This window comes from Perognathus longimembris, chromosome 3 (genome assembly GCF_023159225.1).
Source record: "Perognathus longimembris pacificus isolate PPM17 chromosome 3, ASM2315922v1, whole genome shotgun sequence".
Classification (NCBI taxonomy): Eukaryota; Metazoa; Chordata; class Mammalia; order Rodentia; family Heteromyidae; genus Perognathus; species Perognathus longimembris.
In genome coordinates, this window is record NC_063163.1 from 60,943,958 (window position 1) to 60,961,349 (window position 17,392).

Genomic DNA, 17,392 nt, shown 5'->3' on the forward strand with positions numbered 1-17,392 from the left:
TGAGTAGATTGTGTATTTGATAATTGTTGGGCCTGGGATTTCATCCAAGACAGTTAAGTTAACCTTTTAAGTTAAACTATTCATACTTATGCTGCTTCTATCATAATAAAATTTCCAAATAGTCATCAATAAATCAAGCTATTTTATCATAGTGGCTTGGCTCTAAGAATCTGATGTCAGACTTTTGGTATAATCTTACTTAAATCCAAGTCAGTTAAGAAATCCAAGTCAGTTAAGTTAACCTTTTAAGTTAAACTTTTCATACTTATGCTGCTTCTATCATAAGAAAATTTCCAAGTAGTCATCAATAAACCAAGCTATTTTAACATAGTGGCTTGGCTCTAAGAATCTGATGTCAGACTTTTGGTATAACCTTATTTAAATTAGATTATGAGATGATAGGAAAAATCTGACAGGTTTTTTGTGAGGTTATGTGGTTATGAATAAAGCTCATGGCTAAATATTGAGAGAATTCAAATGATTCCAAACTTGTTAGTGCATGCATGTGTATGTGTGTGTGTGTGTGTGTGTGTGTGTGTGTGTGTATAAAATATGAAATTTTTTATCCTTGTTTACAGGTTACCCAGACTTCTTTTGATAAGTATAGCCTTAGTAACTGTAACAGATAGGCACAGAATTTTGCACAGAATCTGCTTTGTGGGGCCTAAATACAATGCTTGGGGTCTCTACTAACATTTGTTGGAATCATTCATGGCAACTTTCAGTACATAGGTCACTTTTACCCATATTCTTTAATAAAGTCTTCAGTGTTTTGTTTTTGTTTTTTTACCAGTGCTGGGGCTTGAACTCAGGGCCTGAGCACTGTCCCTGGCTTCTTTTTGCTCAAGGCTAGCACTCTGCCACTTGAGCCACAGCACCACTTCCGGCTTTCTTTATATATGTGGTGCTGAGGAATTGAACCCAGGGCCTCATGTATAGTAGGCAAGCACTCTACCACTAGGCCATATTCCTAGCCCCATCTTCAGTGCTCTTACAGACCTTTTTTGTGGTCCTTAGAGTATTTTTCTGCTTGGTTGGACTGGGAGTTGTTTACCAGTGCCACAAACGACTGGGTTACTTAGTCAATCATGGTTGCTGGCTTCTGGGTCTCAATACTAATGATGTCAGGCAGACCTGCCCTTTTCATCAGTGTTGGTGTAAAACATCCTCATATCTTATTTATATTTATATTTATTTGTGTGTGTATGTGTCTATGTGTGTGTTGGTACTGGGACTTGAATTCTGGGTGCTGCCCCTTAGCTTTTTCCGTTCATGGCTAGTGTTTTACTACTTGAGCCACAGCTCCACTTCTTGCTTTTTAGTAGTTAATTAGAGACAACTTTCCTGTCCAGGCTGGTTTTGAACTGCAACCTTCAGATTTTAGCCTACTGAGTAGCTAGGACAACAGGTGTGAGCAAGTAGCACCCAGCAAGATCTTCAGTGATTTCAATGGATACTTTGCTGAAAAGTTGATTTTGATTCTGAAGGCCCCTTTATTATATGGAGGGATGTCAGGAACAGCAAGCCCTTGCCAAGTCAATAAATTAGCTTCATGTACCTGGATGTTACAGAAGTAACAGTTTCCATTCCACATTTGTGGATCTTTCAAGTTCCTTTATCAGCTGCCAGCTAGCTACCACCTGGGACGTTACATTTATATTTTTTGAGATTCCCTTTTTCTTTATGCTGGGGCTTAAGCTAAAGGCCTAGGCACTGTCCTTTAGTTTTTTCACCCAAGGCTGGCACTCTGTTGTTTGAGCCATACCTCAACTTCTGTGTTTATTTTCGGCTTTTTGTTGTTGATGTTGTTGCTAATGGGAGAAAGGCTCAGGGATTTTCCTGTCCAAGCCGGCCTAGAACCTTGATCCTCACATTTCTGCCTCCTGAGTAGCTAGTATTACAGGTGTGAGCCACTAGCGTCCAGTGATACTCATAAAGTCTTAAAGTGATTGTGCTGTGCTGTATGATGGGAGAGTTATTATTTTAGTGCTTTTTTTCTTAAACACACACACACACACACACACACACACACACACACACATACACATATATATGGTCAGTTAACACTGAAGTTTTATTTATCTCCAAACCAAAGTCATCAGCTTCCTCTCCTGGCTGAGTTAGGAAAGTACGGACCATGCTCCATCAACAGAGTGGGTATATTAGTGATGACTAGGGTGACCATGTGATCCACTGGCTAAGCCAAGATGGGGATCATACCAAGGCCAGCAGTGCTGACTAGGGACTAGGCAGAGCCACCAGTCAGAGTCCCAATAATATTTAGTATTCAGTAATGACTGTGGGGACCTTGGCTCCTGTGTAGTTAATCCATGTCACAAGCAGATTGAATTGTTACCTTGTGGAATTTTTATGCTTACTTCACAAATGAGTAAAACAGGATTCTGGGAGACTTCTCTTACAGAGGAGAACCAGTAGGAAACCTAAGCCCCTGGACCTCTGTCATGTCCAGTCTTGCCTTCCCCACGAGTGCTACCTCCTGCACAAAGTTTGTCTGCTTGTTGTAAGACTGACATCTCATCTTGCTCTCCATTGCTGTTCAAGCCATAGTGATGGTTCTGTTTTCTGTTAGTCAGGGCACTCTCAGACTTTAACATGCATGAAACTGCCTGGGGCTCTGCTTAAAACAGATTGAGTTAGTGGCTGTGGAACGAGGCCAACATCTTGTCTTTCCAAGAAGCTCTCAGATGCTGCCAGTCTCCACTTGCTCTGGGCTCCATGGACTTGGTTCAGTATTGTTCATATACAATTCATGTGTAGGCATGAATTTGAACTAGAAACCAGACTTTGCCTTTCTCACATGAGAAGGGGGGGTCAATTTTTTAGTCTTTTCTTTTTTTTTGGGGGGGGGAGCATAATTGTGTTCTGGCACTGGAAGGAAAAGCATGAAGGTGTGCTGGAGGGTCAATGCACGGCAAAGCTTTGCACTCAGGGATGAATAGGGAGGCTGCTTTTAAGGCAGGTAAGCAAGCAGTGTCTCCTAAATTCCTCTGTTGCCTTACTTGTTCCTCAGGCCTGGGAGGATGCTCTCTTGCAGTCAGGGTTGCATCTCCCAGCCCAGAGCAGCAGCCTTGATCTCAAAGGGCTGCTGGGTGGAGCCCCAACTCTTTTTGCTTTCTTCTCCTAAGGCAGGGCCTGGTTTCAGTCAATACACAGCCAGTTTCAAACCAGTTTTGGAATATGGTAAAAGTTCCACAATGCCTCAGTTTGCTAGCATGTTTATGTAAGAAACCTGAAGAATGGCTTCCAGTGCCTGAAATCTGAAGTTCATTTAATAAATACCACTTTGAGCCAGGCACTACTTTGAGGAGCTCATGCCTGTAGCCCTGTATTTGAAAGGCTGAAATCTGAGGATTGTGGTTCAAAGCCAGCCCTGCCAGGAAAGTTTGTGAGACTATCTCTTAATTTACTAACAGAGCCAGAAATGAAGGTGTGGCTCAAGTGGTACAGCACCAGCCTTGAGCAAAATAGCTAACTGACAGTGCCCAGGCCCTGAGTTCAAGCCCCAATATTGGCACATACAAATAAAAAATTACTTTGAGATAAACACATGCTCTCAAAACCATGTTCAGAGTAGGCTGTATTAATCTCCAATACTTAAGTGCATTGGTATTTGTACAGATTGTAGATTGCAGATTGTTGAAGGGCTGCTCTTTCTGCTGCACAGCGAGAAAATTCTCATTGTAGGCTATCGGTGGTACTTGATGCTTTTCAGGGGACGAGTGATTGGCACTGTGGAAGGTTTCTGGGGCAGGGCAGAGAGGAGCTCAGTGAACCCACTGAGGCAGTGAGGACAGACTGCACCCCTAGTCTGCAGCCCCAGGCTTCTTCATGCCCGAGTTCTACCCGCTGGCCTCAGCAGCAGGCTCCCTATGTTACCAGGAAGTCTGCGAGTCTGCTAGCCCCAGCTATGTTTTTGGTTTTGGTTTTGTTTAGCAACTCTCCCGACAAGCTGGGCACTAGACCTGCTTTTACTGCTGCACCTGCTACCCCATGGCAGGGCACTGGCAGGAGGCGGGGGCAGCAGGCACCAGCAAGGGCCAGGCAGTGGGCTCACCTGGGTTCTGTAGATACGCAATTAAGAGAGTATAGAAGACATTTGTCACACATAATTAGCTACAAGTTCTGGGTTTTTAATGACTTTTGAGGAGCTCCAAAAAGAGATAGACACAACTTAGCAAATGCTTTGACAATTTTTATTGTTATTTCCTTTCTTTTAAAGTAAGAAGTAGAAATTTCATCCTTCATTTCGGACAAAGTAAGTGCCAGGTAGAGATTTGTAATTCTTGACCTAAAGCATTGAGGTTTTGCCGTTTGGATCAGGATTTTCTAGATGCTAGAAATTAAAATCATTGCAATACTAGAGATTTTGAATCTATAAAGTGAGTTCTGTCAGGTACCCTTTAACTAATGAAGTGAGATAAATATAAACCTGTTCCCTAGTTAATCAACTACATTAGTTTTCAGTTTTTTCTAAAAACTTCAAGTTGATCATCAGCCTGGAAATAGGATCCTCCTCTAAAGCTGGGAAGTTTGAGGAGGCACATTTGTGTTATATACATTGTGTTATATACATGAAAAGAATATAAACAAGAAACTGATGAGTAGGTGCTGAGAACAGTGCTGGGATTGCCCATCCCCTCAGAACTAAGGGATTTAAAACAGCTGGCATTCATAGAGCATGTGGGTAAAAGTGAAATCTAAGAGGTTTGTCAGGCAAACCTTTCTCTAGGGCAGCAGTGAAAGTGTGAGAAAGCCTTTTCTGTTAAAGTGTTTGCTTCCTTTCAATCAACCCTGTGAGATTGTTCATCTGAAAAGTTCCTGCTTGGTCCCAGTTGATTGTATTTTATTTACTTCCCATTTTACTTATTTTATTTTGTCAATCATGAAGTTTGAACTCGGGGCCTGGGTGCTGTCCCAGAACTTTTTTTTGCTCAAAGCTAGAGGCTCTACCACTTTGACCCTCAGTGCTACTTATGGTTTGCTAGAAGTTGATTGTATATAAGAGTCTCTCAGACTTTGCTGCCTGGGCTGGCTTCAAACCTGGATCCTCAGATCTCAGCCTCCTGTGTAACTAAGATTACAGGTGTGAGCCACCCACTGACACCCCGTTCCTGTTACATTTTAACAAAGGTATCCTGTTACGAATCCGTTGAATTTTAGTTATTTCCTCCTCCTGATAATTAAGCCATGGCTGTTAAAAAAAGTTTTGACCTTCTTCAAACTAGCCAGTTGGGCAAGAGTCTGACCCTAGTTCTGACCAATCAGCATGAGAGGCACTACTGTGCTAAAGAGATTAAACCTGCACTAAGATCTGGGTTGATTGTCCATCTAGTGTGCTTCCATACAGATTCTTATCAGTAGCATGGTATCTGCATAAACTTTGCTTTCCTGAGATCCTTTGGAGTTGATGTCCTTATTACTACATAGCACCCCAATATCTCAAGCCATTTCCAACACAAGCTAGCTACTTTTACTCAGCATAAGCATTTTATTTATTTATTTTTGCCAGTCCTGGGCCTTGGACTCAGGGCCTGAGCACTGTCCTTGGCTTCTCTTTGTTCAAGGCTAGCACTCTGCCACTTAAGCCACAGCGCCACTTCTGGTCCTTTTCTATATATGTGGTGCTGGGGAATTGAACTCATGGCTTTATGTATATGAGGCAAGCACTCTTGCCACTAGGCCATATTCCCAGCCCAGCATAAGCATTTTAATGTGTATCATTTTATTTGATTTTCATCCAGTCCTAGAAAAGATAATTTGAATGTTTCTCAGATGAGGAAAATATGACTTAGAGAAGTTTAATAAATGGCATTTTACATCCAAGTTGGTAAGTGACATAGTTAGAATTCAGATTTAGTGTTTTTTCTGGCTTCAAAACCTCTTTACTTTCTGCTATGGTAAGTCTCACAGTGATGGAGTTTTGTGTTTAGACAGGTGTGGTTCTCCAGTAGGTCTAAGAAGGTTTGTGGAATAAGTGGGATTTCTGTATGAACTGGATGACAGAAGCTACTGCCCTAAAAAAGTCAGGGGTGGGGTGTTCAAAGCTCTGATGTGTCCTCTGTAACACATTCTCCACGTACCAGTAGGATTCTTTTTAATCTTCCACAAGTACAGCAGTGAATGGATTCTAAGAAAAACTAAGAAGCTACCTGTCACTTCACCCAGAGATCAGTGAGGGGAAGAATTTTGTAGCTCAGAAGTTAGGGATCTTGAAGTCAATTCTGGTCAACATGCAGTTGCTTGTGTGGTGAGAATGCTATTGCCTTAACCACACACACTTTGGTTACTTTTCATTATAATGGAAGTTATTAGTAATGCTACCTGTGGCTCAAGTATTCATTCTCTTGTTTCACTGCATTAGATGTGAGAGCCCTAGGTTTAGGAGACAAAAATAGGCAATGCCTGCCCTATTCTGTAGTTCTACTTTTAGAACTTATTGGATTGTTTTCAGTATTGGTTTTCATGATGTTGGTAAAGTGCTACTTACAGAAGCAAGTAAATATTGGCCAGAAGACATTTCTCTAATTTTAAGTTTAGCATATGAAGATATGCCTATGTATCTGTTTGAGTATGTGTATGTGTTTACTCCTTATCTTTTATCTGTTGTTGGGTAGCTCAGCTGATTCCAGTGTTTGGCTATTATAAACTGTTGTGCAATAGACACAGGTATGCAGTAGTCTTTCTGTTTTTTGTTTTGTTTTGTTTTGTTTTTGGCCAGTCCTGGGCTTTGGACTCAGGGCCTGAGCACTGTCCCTGGCTTGTTTTTGCTCAAGGCTAGCACTCTGCCACTTGAGCCACAGCGCCACTTCTGGCCATTTTCTGTATATGTGGTGCTGGGGAATTGAACCTAGGACCTCCTGTATACGAGGCAAGCACTCTTGCCACTAGGCCATATCCCCAGTCCGCAATAGTCTTTCTGGTATGTTGATTTACTTTCCTTGGGATACATAGCCAGTAGTAGTATGGCAGGGACATAGGAGAGGTCTATATTTAGTTTTTGGAGGAAGCGCCACACTGATGTCCATAGTAGTTGCACTAATTTACATTCCCTCCAACAGTGTTTGAAAGTTAAAAGGGAAATATTTTTCTTTGAAAATTTTTTTCAATGAACAGTAAACAACTAAAGTCAACTGTTAGAATTACATATGGAAAAAGAAACAAACAGCAGATAACTCCCAAGAGGAAGGAAAGGACTTCTCTAAGTGCTTGAACTCAGTGGAGCTCAGGAGTTTCTAAAGTCTGCTTCCATATCCAAACTTGTGCTCTCAGTCTTAAATTACAATCAAACTGGAATTTATCTGCTGGGGCTAAGTTGCCTTCTGAAGGTAAAGGTGGGTTGTTATCAGACAAAGTCTGTAGAGCCTATGAGATCTCTAGAGCAGTGAAGACAGTCATACATTGGGGTCCATTTGTCCTAAGTGACCTGGGCAACATTGAGATTGAGATCAGCTCTAACGTGGACTGCCTCTTTAGTCAACAGCTATTGGTGGAAGAGGATTTTCTTTACAAGCAGTGGTCAGAGACACCCGGTGAGGCCAAAGTGCTTTCCCATGGGTTGGCTTTTCCTCTTCCTTTGGTGGAATAGAGTCTGTGTCAGGTAACACAAACAGATCCAGAGCAGCTGCCCCTTATCCTGGTTCTTCATCTTCTGACACAGCTGCAGGAGACTCTGTCTTGTATGCCATGGACCAGAAATCCTCCTGATGCAGATAGGCTACCCTGTGTTGTGGTTCTTTGGCTACGACTGCAGGTGGAGGTTGTTCTTCCTCATATGTTGCTGGGGGAGGCACATTGGGAGGCACATCAGGAGGCACATCGATTGAGCCCTGTGCTCTTTCTTCATCTGACACTGGTGAAGTAGTGTCTTTATCATATGCCATAGGCAAATGCACAGTAAGATACAGAACTGTTCTCTCATGTTGTGGCTAGCCACTTCAGGCGATGCCTCTCGTGAGGCTCAGTCTGTCTCTGCTGCTGTGGACAGATCCACATGACAGTGGTGGTTCTTCTTCAGGGCCAGCTAGAGATTAATCTATCTGAGCTGATGTAGACACAGCCACCCATCTTGGCATCTACAGTAGCTGAAGCACATACCAATTCAGCTGCTGCTGCAGCCCAATACAGCTTTGTCTTCAGTGGGGTCTACCACAGTTAGCAACTGGGATTGGCTTGGAAGTTAGAGCAGTGTCTGGATCCCTGCTGACCTGGTCTGGGCTGCCAGCAGTGACCTCCTGGTCTCTCCATATAAAGGGCCAAAAATCTTCTGGGTCTGTTTTGCGGTTGGGGTCTGGGACTCAGGTTGATCTGCAGGTGTTGACCAGCTTCTTTCTGCAGGATCTCCTGGAGTCTGAACCAGTAAAAATCAGAATGCAACAAGAAAACATGATGCTTTCCTTGCTATCTCAGGACAAGTTTGACAGCTGGGCCTGGCTTTGGAATGTGGCTGCCTGGATACTGGGTTCCAAGTCCTCTTTGTTTTTGTCAAGAACGAGGTCACTTCCTGGGGTCCTCTTACATAAGCCCCTCCTCCAACAGGACCCCCCACAATGTCCCCCTGGACTTCTGACTGCCCCTCATAAGACATTCACTATTTGACAATATACCCCCCATCCCTGAAAAGGCCTGAGTACAGTTGCTATCTCAGTTTTCAGGAGATAGTGGTGAATTCAGACTACTTAATGTCTATGTCTTTGAATGTTGTCATGTGTGCATGAGATCCCCAAGTCTTAGTGTGACTTGTTAATAATGCAAAAAATTAGAGATAAAATGATGACAGGAAGTGACACAATAAGACAAAACCATTCTAATTCTTAGAAGCCTGTTGTCTAGTTTAGAAACAGAGTACTCACCTAGATGCCATATAGATCTTTCCTAGGTTTTTGAATTTTTTTTACTATTACTATAAAGGTGGCATACATATGTCAGGTAAAGAGTACTTTTCTTTTTGGACAGTGTCATCCCTTTCCTCACTCCCAGTTTTTCCCTCTTCATGCACAAGTTATATAGTTCATTTTCAACACTGTCCAGTGAGTTCCACTGCTGCATTTGTTCACCCTTTGTCCCTCCATTCCCGTGCCCGCCCCCCGCCTTCCCAAAGACCGATAAATCAACATAACAGAAAGAAAACAAAAATAGCAAAAAAAAAAAAAAAAAAGGGGGAAAAAAAAATCCTGCTTCCATTTCCTGGAAATAAATATTATCTTGTATGATCAGATGCACAAAGGCATTGTATCTTTCTTTTCCTCTCCTAAGAGAATCCTCCTTTGGTCTCACTGTGTGCGAATGCCCAGAGACCTGTATAATTTATGTTACAGTGTATTTTAGATCTAGTTTCTGCATGTGAGAGAAAACATGCACTGTTTGTGAGCTTGGCTTCCCTCACTTAACATGAATTCTTTTAGATCCATCTGCAAATGACAAAATTCCATTTTGAATTTATATCACATTTTTTTGATTAACTCATCTATTGTAGGGCATCTGGGCTGTTACCACAACTTGGCTATTGTGTATAGTGTGACAATGAACATAGGTGTGCAAGTGTCTTTATAGTATCCTGGCTTACCATATCCTGGGTAGATGCCCAGCAGTGTTATGGCTGGATCATAGGGAAGATCTATGTTTAGTTTTTTGAGGAAACTCCAGACTGCTGTCCAGAGTGGTTGTACTAGTTTACATTCCCACCAACAGTCTGATCGGGTTCCTTTATCCCCACATCCCTGCCAACATTTGCTGTTGTTCAAATTCACAATGTTGGCCAATCTGAAGTGAGATGGAATCTCAGAGTTGTTTGATTTCATTTTCTTTATGGCTATTGATGATGAGCATTTCCTCATGTGCTTCTTTGCCGTTCTTACCTCTTTTGAGAAGTCTCTCCTCAGCTCCTTTGCTCATTTAGTGATTGGTTTATTAGGTTTGGGAGGGGTTAGTTTCTTGAGCTCCTTATATATTTTGGATATTAGGCCTTCGTCTGATATATAGCTGGTAAAGGTCTTCTCCCAGTCTGTTGGCTAAAATGAAAGTAACCATTCCAGAAGACCCCAAGGATACAAAAGGAGTTATGTACAGCAAAAGGAGTTTATTGTTAGTAGGAGCTGACAAGGCCAGTTCTCTCATGGGAGAGGGAGAAATGATGCCCATCTTTGTTTAGGGGCATTTTTTATACAGTTAGGGGACCAGAGGTGGGAAGTACTTTGCGTGCAGCTGGACACTCAAGATAGCACATAGCCAACGCAGGGTTTTCTGGTTGCAACAGTTACAGTTAGGCAGCATTCCACTGGTGCGGCTGGGCGCTGGAATTATGTGTACTTTGGGGAATGGTGTGGAGCTGAGGGCCCAAGATGGAGACTGTCCAGCCCAAAATGGAAGAGAAACATACTAACACTGGCTGTCTTTCTAGTTCAGTAACTATGTCCTTTGCTGTGCAGAAACTTTTTATTTGGACATAATCTCAATTGTCAAGTCTCCCATCTACTGTCCCCTTGGGACCCTTTTCAAAAAGGTTTCTGCCTGTGCATGTGAGTTCTAGTGTTTCTCCCTTAACCTCTGGCAGTAATTTCAAAGCTTCAGGTCTGATGTTGAGGTCTTTGATCCACTTTGAATTGATATTTGTGCACGATGACAAATAGGGATCCACTTTTAGTTTTCTGCATATGGATGTCCAGTTTTCCCTATGCCAAATATTAAAGAGACTATCTTTTTTTTCTACTGTATATATCTTTGGTTCCCATATCAAGTATCAGATCTAAGTATATGGTTTTGTTTCTGGGTCTTCTAGTCTGTTCCATTCATCTTTGAATCTGTTTTTGTGCTAGTAACAAGCTGGTTTTGTTGTTATAGCTCTGTAGTAGAGCTTGAGGTCTGGGATTGTGATAACACTAGCATTACTTTCAGTATTTTTCTTTTTTTTTTTTTTTTTTTTTTTTTTTTGGCCATCCTGGGCCTTGGACTCAGGGCCTGAGCACTGTCCCTGGCTTCTTCCCGCTCAAGGCTAGCACTCTGCCACTTGAGCCACAGCGTCGCTTCTGGCCGTTTTCTGTATATGTGGTGCTGGGGAATCGAACCTAGGGCCTCGTGTATCCGAGGCAGGCACTCTTGCCACTAGGCTATATCCCCAGCCCATCAGTATTTCTCTAAGAGAATAAACATGTAACTATTTTAGGAGCTGAAATATTTATTTATTCCAGTTGATAAGCAACCAAAATAGATTTTTAAAGAAACAGCAGTTTTACTCTTTGCACTGTACATAATATTGATACATTATTTAAAATGTGGCTTGATGGGTTAATGATTTGGTCTCTCAAGTCTACTGGATTATACTTCTGCCTATGTGTTTCTTGGTATTATTGGTAAACATTCTTCGTATTCATTACAATGTGTTTGGTATAGTAGGCTTTAGACTTCTTTTGTATCTTGGAATATAAATTTCATAGAAAGTTATGAAGAATAGTGGAGGCTCCATGTCACCCTCCCTTGGTTGGTTGGTCTCTGTCTCTGCCTCTCTCTGTCTCTGTCTCTGTCTGTCTGTCTGTCTGTCTCTCTCTCTCTCTCTCTCTCTCTCTCTCTCTCTCTCTCTCTCATCACTTCTGGCCTTTTCTGCTTATGTGGTACTGAGGAATCGAACCCTGGGCTTCATGCATGCAAGGCAAGCACTCTGCCACTAAGCCACATTCCCAGCCCTCACTTGGTTTCTTGTGATGGAAAACATACTGTGTAACTACAGTAGGTCAATTTTTTTTTAAAGAACACAATTTATATCCATATATTTGTGTGGTGGTGAGGGTTTACACTCAGGGCCTCATGCCTGCTGGGTAAAGTGCTCCACCACCTGAGCCATCCCATCCCTCCATCCATCATTTTTTAATAGTATTTAATTTAATTAATTAATTTTTGTTTTTTTACCAGTCTTGGTGCTTGGACTCAGGGCCTGAGCACTGTCCCTGGCTTCTTCCCGCTCAAGGCTAGTGCTGTCACTTGAGCCACAGCGCCACCTCTGGCCGTTTTCTATATATGTTGAACTGAGGAATCGAACCCAGGGCTTCATGTATATAAGGCAAGAACTCTTGCCACTAGGCTGTATTCCTAGCCCCCCCCCCCCGCATCCCTCATTTTTGATAAACCTTTTTTTTTTTTAATTATCTTTGTCTTACCTACTCTTTTTCTCCACATTCTTTTGTGCTATTGAAAACCTAACAAGGATAGGACTAAACCTCCCTTCACCAACTTGGCTGTAGAATGATCCCTTTCCTGTATAGGTTTGAATCCTAAGGATATTGCCCTCTAAGTAAATAGGAAGGAGAATGTTGTATTTGGCTTTCTGATCTGACACTGGAATTTCTGGGGATTGTCTACAGAAAAGAGAGCTGAGCCTCTGGCAAAGGCCTGACCATGGCTGGGGTTGAAGGTGGCTGGTCTGCCCATCCTGCCTGCCCTCTCGTGCTCTCCCCACCACAGGCTCCTCCCTCAGCAGAGTGCCTTTCTGCAGATCCTTCTACTTCTCTCCAAGATACCATCCACATCCCATCTCATCTTGTTAACCACTCCCACCCCCATTTCCTCTCTGAGCTCAGGGAGAGCTCATCTGAGGGTACCTTGTGGGGCTCTTTCCACCTACTCTTTTAACCAAGCCTTCCTTTCTCCTGTCATTTGTGTAGACTCCCCTCCCTGCTTTTCAGTACTTCCAAGTCCCTCTTACTTTCCTGGTCTCTTCTGCATCTTGAGGTTTTGTCCCTCTAGGCGCCTTCCTTTTCAGCCCTTCAACCACATTTACATTTCTTAACCACAAAGAAACATTTCTCCCTCACCACTTTCCCACTGCTGCCTCCTAGCCACTTTTAGCGGGTAGAGGCAACACAGAACACAGCCTCCCAATTCCTCAGGGTTCCTGGGAACTTCGCTCCTCCATCCTCATTGGACATCCTTGTTGAGGATGCAGAAGATGGTCTACCAAAGCCAGGGGGCTTTTCTTTATCCACTGTGACATCTGTACTTCACACTCCCCCAGCTGCTTTACAAGAGGTGGAATCTGACCGTCGTGGAGGGGTGAAGCCAGACTGATGATGGAGGAAGAGCAGAGCATGCTTGATGGTGGAAGAAGGGTGGGGCCTGATGGTTGAGTCTGTTGTCCTTGCCAGGCACCTCCTTTCCTCTTTGCTCTTTCTTGCCTCCTGCTCTCCCCTCTCTGGGCCCACAGCAGCCCTGCTGGTTATGCCCTCTGCACCTGCTGTTTCTCCTGCTTAAGCTCATCTCCGCCCCCCCCCGCCCCCGCTTCCCCTTTCATCTAGATAGCTCCTGTTCCTGTTCCCCGTTTGCCTATCTTGCTTCCTAAGTAAACCTTCATGGTCCTGTCATTCTGTCTTGTCCAGTGCCTCGTTGCTTGCCACTCATGGTAGGCAGGATTCAAGTCAGTGCTCACATGGACAAATGCTTGGACACACAACTGACTGTACCATCACTTTGTCCCTGGTACCCAGTACAGGGAGGGTTCATAGTAGGCCTCTGTTTGTTGAAGAAGAAAAAATTGTTATCCTTCCATGTTTTGTGTTGTGAAAGTAAGACTGTTAAAACTTTACAAAGTATGAAACATCTCTTAAGTATAGCATGAATCCTGTCAACATAAGTTAAAATGCAAGTTAAGGTTGAAATAAACCTGAACATTTTGCTGCAATGTGTTGGCAAATACAACTTCATCAAACTTATAAAAATAATTCTGAGCTGGGTGCTAGTGGCTCACACCTGTAATCCTAGCTACTTAGGAGGCTGAGATGTGAGGATCGTGGTTTGAGGCCAGAATAGGCAGTAAAGTTGTGAGACTCTTATCTCCAATTAGCCATAAGAAAAAAAAAGCCAGAAGTGGAGCTGTGGCTCAAGTGGCAGAGTGCCAGTCATGAGCAAAAAAGCTAGATATGGTGTCCATACCTTGAGTTCAAGCCCTAGTACCAATACAATTTTAAAAAACCCAAGCCATTTGAGGACATTTTCTATCATATAGATAATGCTTTGCTATAGAAGGCCCCAGGACCAAGCCCTGTACCATAATTATATTGTACAACTTAGTCTTGTGTGTCAAAGGCTAAAATCATCTTTCTCCTGGGCGTCCTCCCTCCCTGCTCTTTCCTTCCCTCCCCTTTGCCTCCTCCCCTCCCTTACTCTCCTCTTCCTTCCATTTTATTTGATTTTTAAGATTTTTAAGATAAGATCTTACCATGTAGTACAAGCTGGCTTGGAACTTGCTATCTTTATTCAGCTTCCCAGGTTCTGGTATTCCATGCATGTTTTACCTCACTCTGCCCTGTTTTGCTTTCTTATAGGTGAACTGGGAAGAGAAAAGTATAGGCTATAGATCTTTGACTGAGTTGTCATCAAATCCTGGTGTACTATAGTCTTTCACTTAAGAAGTGACTCAGAGATGGGCAGGACAATGGCTCATTCCTGTAATGCTAGATACTTAGGAGGCTGAGATATGAGGATCATTGTTAGAAGCCAGCCCCAGCAGGAAAGTCTATGTGACTTTTACTTCCATTGAGCTGGGACTGGAACTGGACTGGCTCAAGGAATGACTCAAGTGGTAGTGCACCAAACTTGAGGGGGAAAAGTTGAGCAAAAGCTTCAGACCCTGGGTTCAAGCTCCCACACCAGTATGCACATGTGTGCGGGAAACACATACACCTCATTTACAGCCATTCTTGTATTTTTTTTCAAGAATCTTCAGCAAGTTCTCACAGAGGCCCAAGCCCTGTTCTTGGCCCCAGGGATGCACAAATAGTGACTGTTTTCTTCTAGAATGTGAGCCCACATTCTAGATAATATATACAAGTTGATGATCCAGTCATCACCAAAGTCTCTTGTTAATGTGTTTTCTTTAAGGCCTTTTAGCTTAATTTAGATTGCAAGTAGAGTTGTTAAACATCAATAGTAATGATCCTTAAGGATCAAGCAAAGAATCTTCAACTACATTATTAGATCATTTCCATGAGGGTGTGTATATTATAGGATTTGTCCTAATTATTAGTCAAATAGCGAAAGCCTTACTTACATCACCAGGGACATTGAGTCATGTCATATCCAAGCTCTGTAGTTCCTTCAGCTTGTTAGTCAGACCATCAAGTCAGAACTTTTGCTTTGTTTTGTTTTTAAAGCAAGCTTTATGGAATACTTGAAAGAAATAAAAATGCTCAAGCAGCAGGAGTTTAAATTATACAGGGAGCACTAACTTCATTCCAGCTGAGTTAAAATCCAGGCTGGCACCTGGATTACCCTTCAATTCTTGACGTTTTAATCTCTTAGTCTTATCATTCCTTATTGTGTGGGCTTATAAATTAAGAGAGCACTTGATCCAACGCTCCCTGGAACAAAGGGACAAGCAAAGTGTCTGCTTTGGGGTTTTAAATAAAGGTTAAAGATCAGTGCCAGCCCCTTAGGTCCTGTAACCTTGATTTTTTTTCCCTCATCTGTATATTCTGCTTGGATAATTAGCACCTGTTAAAACTAAATGGAGTTAAAACTAAATCCCTGTTGTCTTGTTAACTGAAATATTTAGTAATTATTATTTGTAAAGTCTAAGGCAATTTTGTTGCTCATTTGCTCCACGTGATTTTTTTTTTTAATCTCCTGACTCACAATGTACTGGTGCATGGCTTACCAGCAGGCTTAGCTTACTCACATCTGTGTCCTTCTGTTTTATGAAGCCACTGCCAAAGCACATGGTGTCCCGACTCTGTGAGTCCAAGAAGGTGTGTGCTGCTGCAGAGATGCAACTTCAGGTATGTGCTCTTCTCCGTCATCATCCCACCTAAATCCTTGCCACGGCTGTGCATTTATGACCTTAATTGTACTGCTGAAACACCTTTCATCTGATTCAGAGAACTCAGTGAAAGCCAGGTGCCTGTGGCTCATGCCTTAATCCTAGCTGCTCAGGAGGCTGAGATAAGAACATCACAGTTTGAAAACAGTCTGGGCAGACAAGCCCAAGAGATTTTTTTGTTGTGTTTTTTTTTTTCTTCAGTTAACTAGCAGCTCAAGTGGTGGACACATCTACCCTATGGACAAAACCATGATTTATAATTGATTTGTAAATTGATCTATTCAATAGAGTAACCTTTAAAATGAATATTGCTTGCCAAAGAGCTTTTTTTACTTTTTTGAGACAAGGTCTCACCATGTGGCCCAGGCTGGCCTTGAATTCAGATCCTTCCTGTCTGTCTCCTAAGGGCTAGGATTTACAGGTATGTGCTATCACACCCAGTGCAGAGGTCTTGATTTACTGTTATTAGTAGTAGAAGAACCTCTTTTTAGGAGTTTATGTTGGCACTTTCTCTTTGAAGTTGTTCTACTGACGTACTTTTGAAATGAGAAGATGATTTTTTTCCCCCCTTCTAGCTTTTTCCAGGATAGGGCCTGGGCCCCACTATCCCACTGGGTCTGTACCGTGGACATTAACAAGGCTGGAAAGGAAGTAGATTGCTTCAGCTTTCCTCAGGGGTAGAAAGGTGTTTTAGGAATTGTTACATGCCATTTTACCATACATTGTTTTAAAAACTGGCTCTGTATTGGTCTTAGAAATGGAGAAACCGCTGGATGGGAAACTATACTGGTGGCCCTTGAATTGTTTGTCTTGTCAGCAGACAAACGTAAATTAAATACACATTACCTTGCTCTGCCCTGTATTAAAAAAAAAGTTATGCTGTGTTGTTATCATTTTTAAAAGGCATTACTGAAGAATTGAAACTCTTGAATTCTGACTTGTTGCTAGATTGTGTATAGTTGACATTTGGAACGAAGAGTTTCAATTCCAAATACTTCACAGTGGTAGAGTATAGGTAAGACCCAGACGAATAACTTTGGCTTCTCTAATTATCTTTAGGCATTGTTACTCATTATACAACATAGAATTGGAAGAAATATGTATTTAGCTGCATGTTTAGATTACCACTTAGAAGAACACACTATTTATGTTTAGGGACATGTCTGTCTTTTTTGAGGAAAGGTTTAAACTTGACTCTATAATTTAGAGCCATAATTTTATATCTGCATGAAGCCAGAAGCTAGAGGTCATTTAAATTTTTTCTTTTATCCAGACTAATCCTTAGTCTTTCAAGTCAACAGCTGCACATTCTCTGTAAATTCCATTTCTGAAGCAGAAAGATACATATCAGAGGCATAATTGCATGTCAAGTTTTATTTTTAATTTTTGCTTTGAAAGGCATTTTTACTTTGTTCTATCAGGTAAATTCCACCTTGTGTCAGTAAAACAGTTAAGATTTTGAGGAAAGAAAAAGCATGTTATCTTTCTTCAAGGTGTCCTGTGTAAAACTTAGTTCTCAGTACTTTGTAGGCAGTAGATTTCACATTCACACTTTCTTTGATGCTTTATTCT

At 42.1% G+C, this 17,392-nt stretch overlaps 1 protein-coding gene across 3 annotated transcripts in view; it reads left to right on the forward strand.

Moving 5' to 3' along the window:
* The window catches only part of LOC125348420 (mitochondrial intermediate peptidase), a 110,896-nt gene that overhangs the window by 43,280 nt on the left and 50,224 nt on the right, over positions 1-17,392 (forward strand). For 2 of the 3 annotated variants that reach the window (XM_048341642.1, XM_048341643.1), the window contains exon 15: positions 15,705-15,779. The exons of the other annotated variant lie outside the window; for it this stretch is intronic. In XM_048341642.1, coding sequence (XP_048197599.1) covers positions 15,705-15,779 — 75 coding nt within the window. The remainder of the gene's footprint in view (positions 1-15,704; positions 15,780-17,392) is intronic. 3 annotated transcript variants of the gene reach the window in all.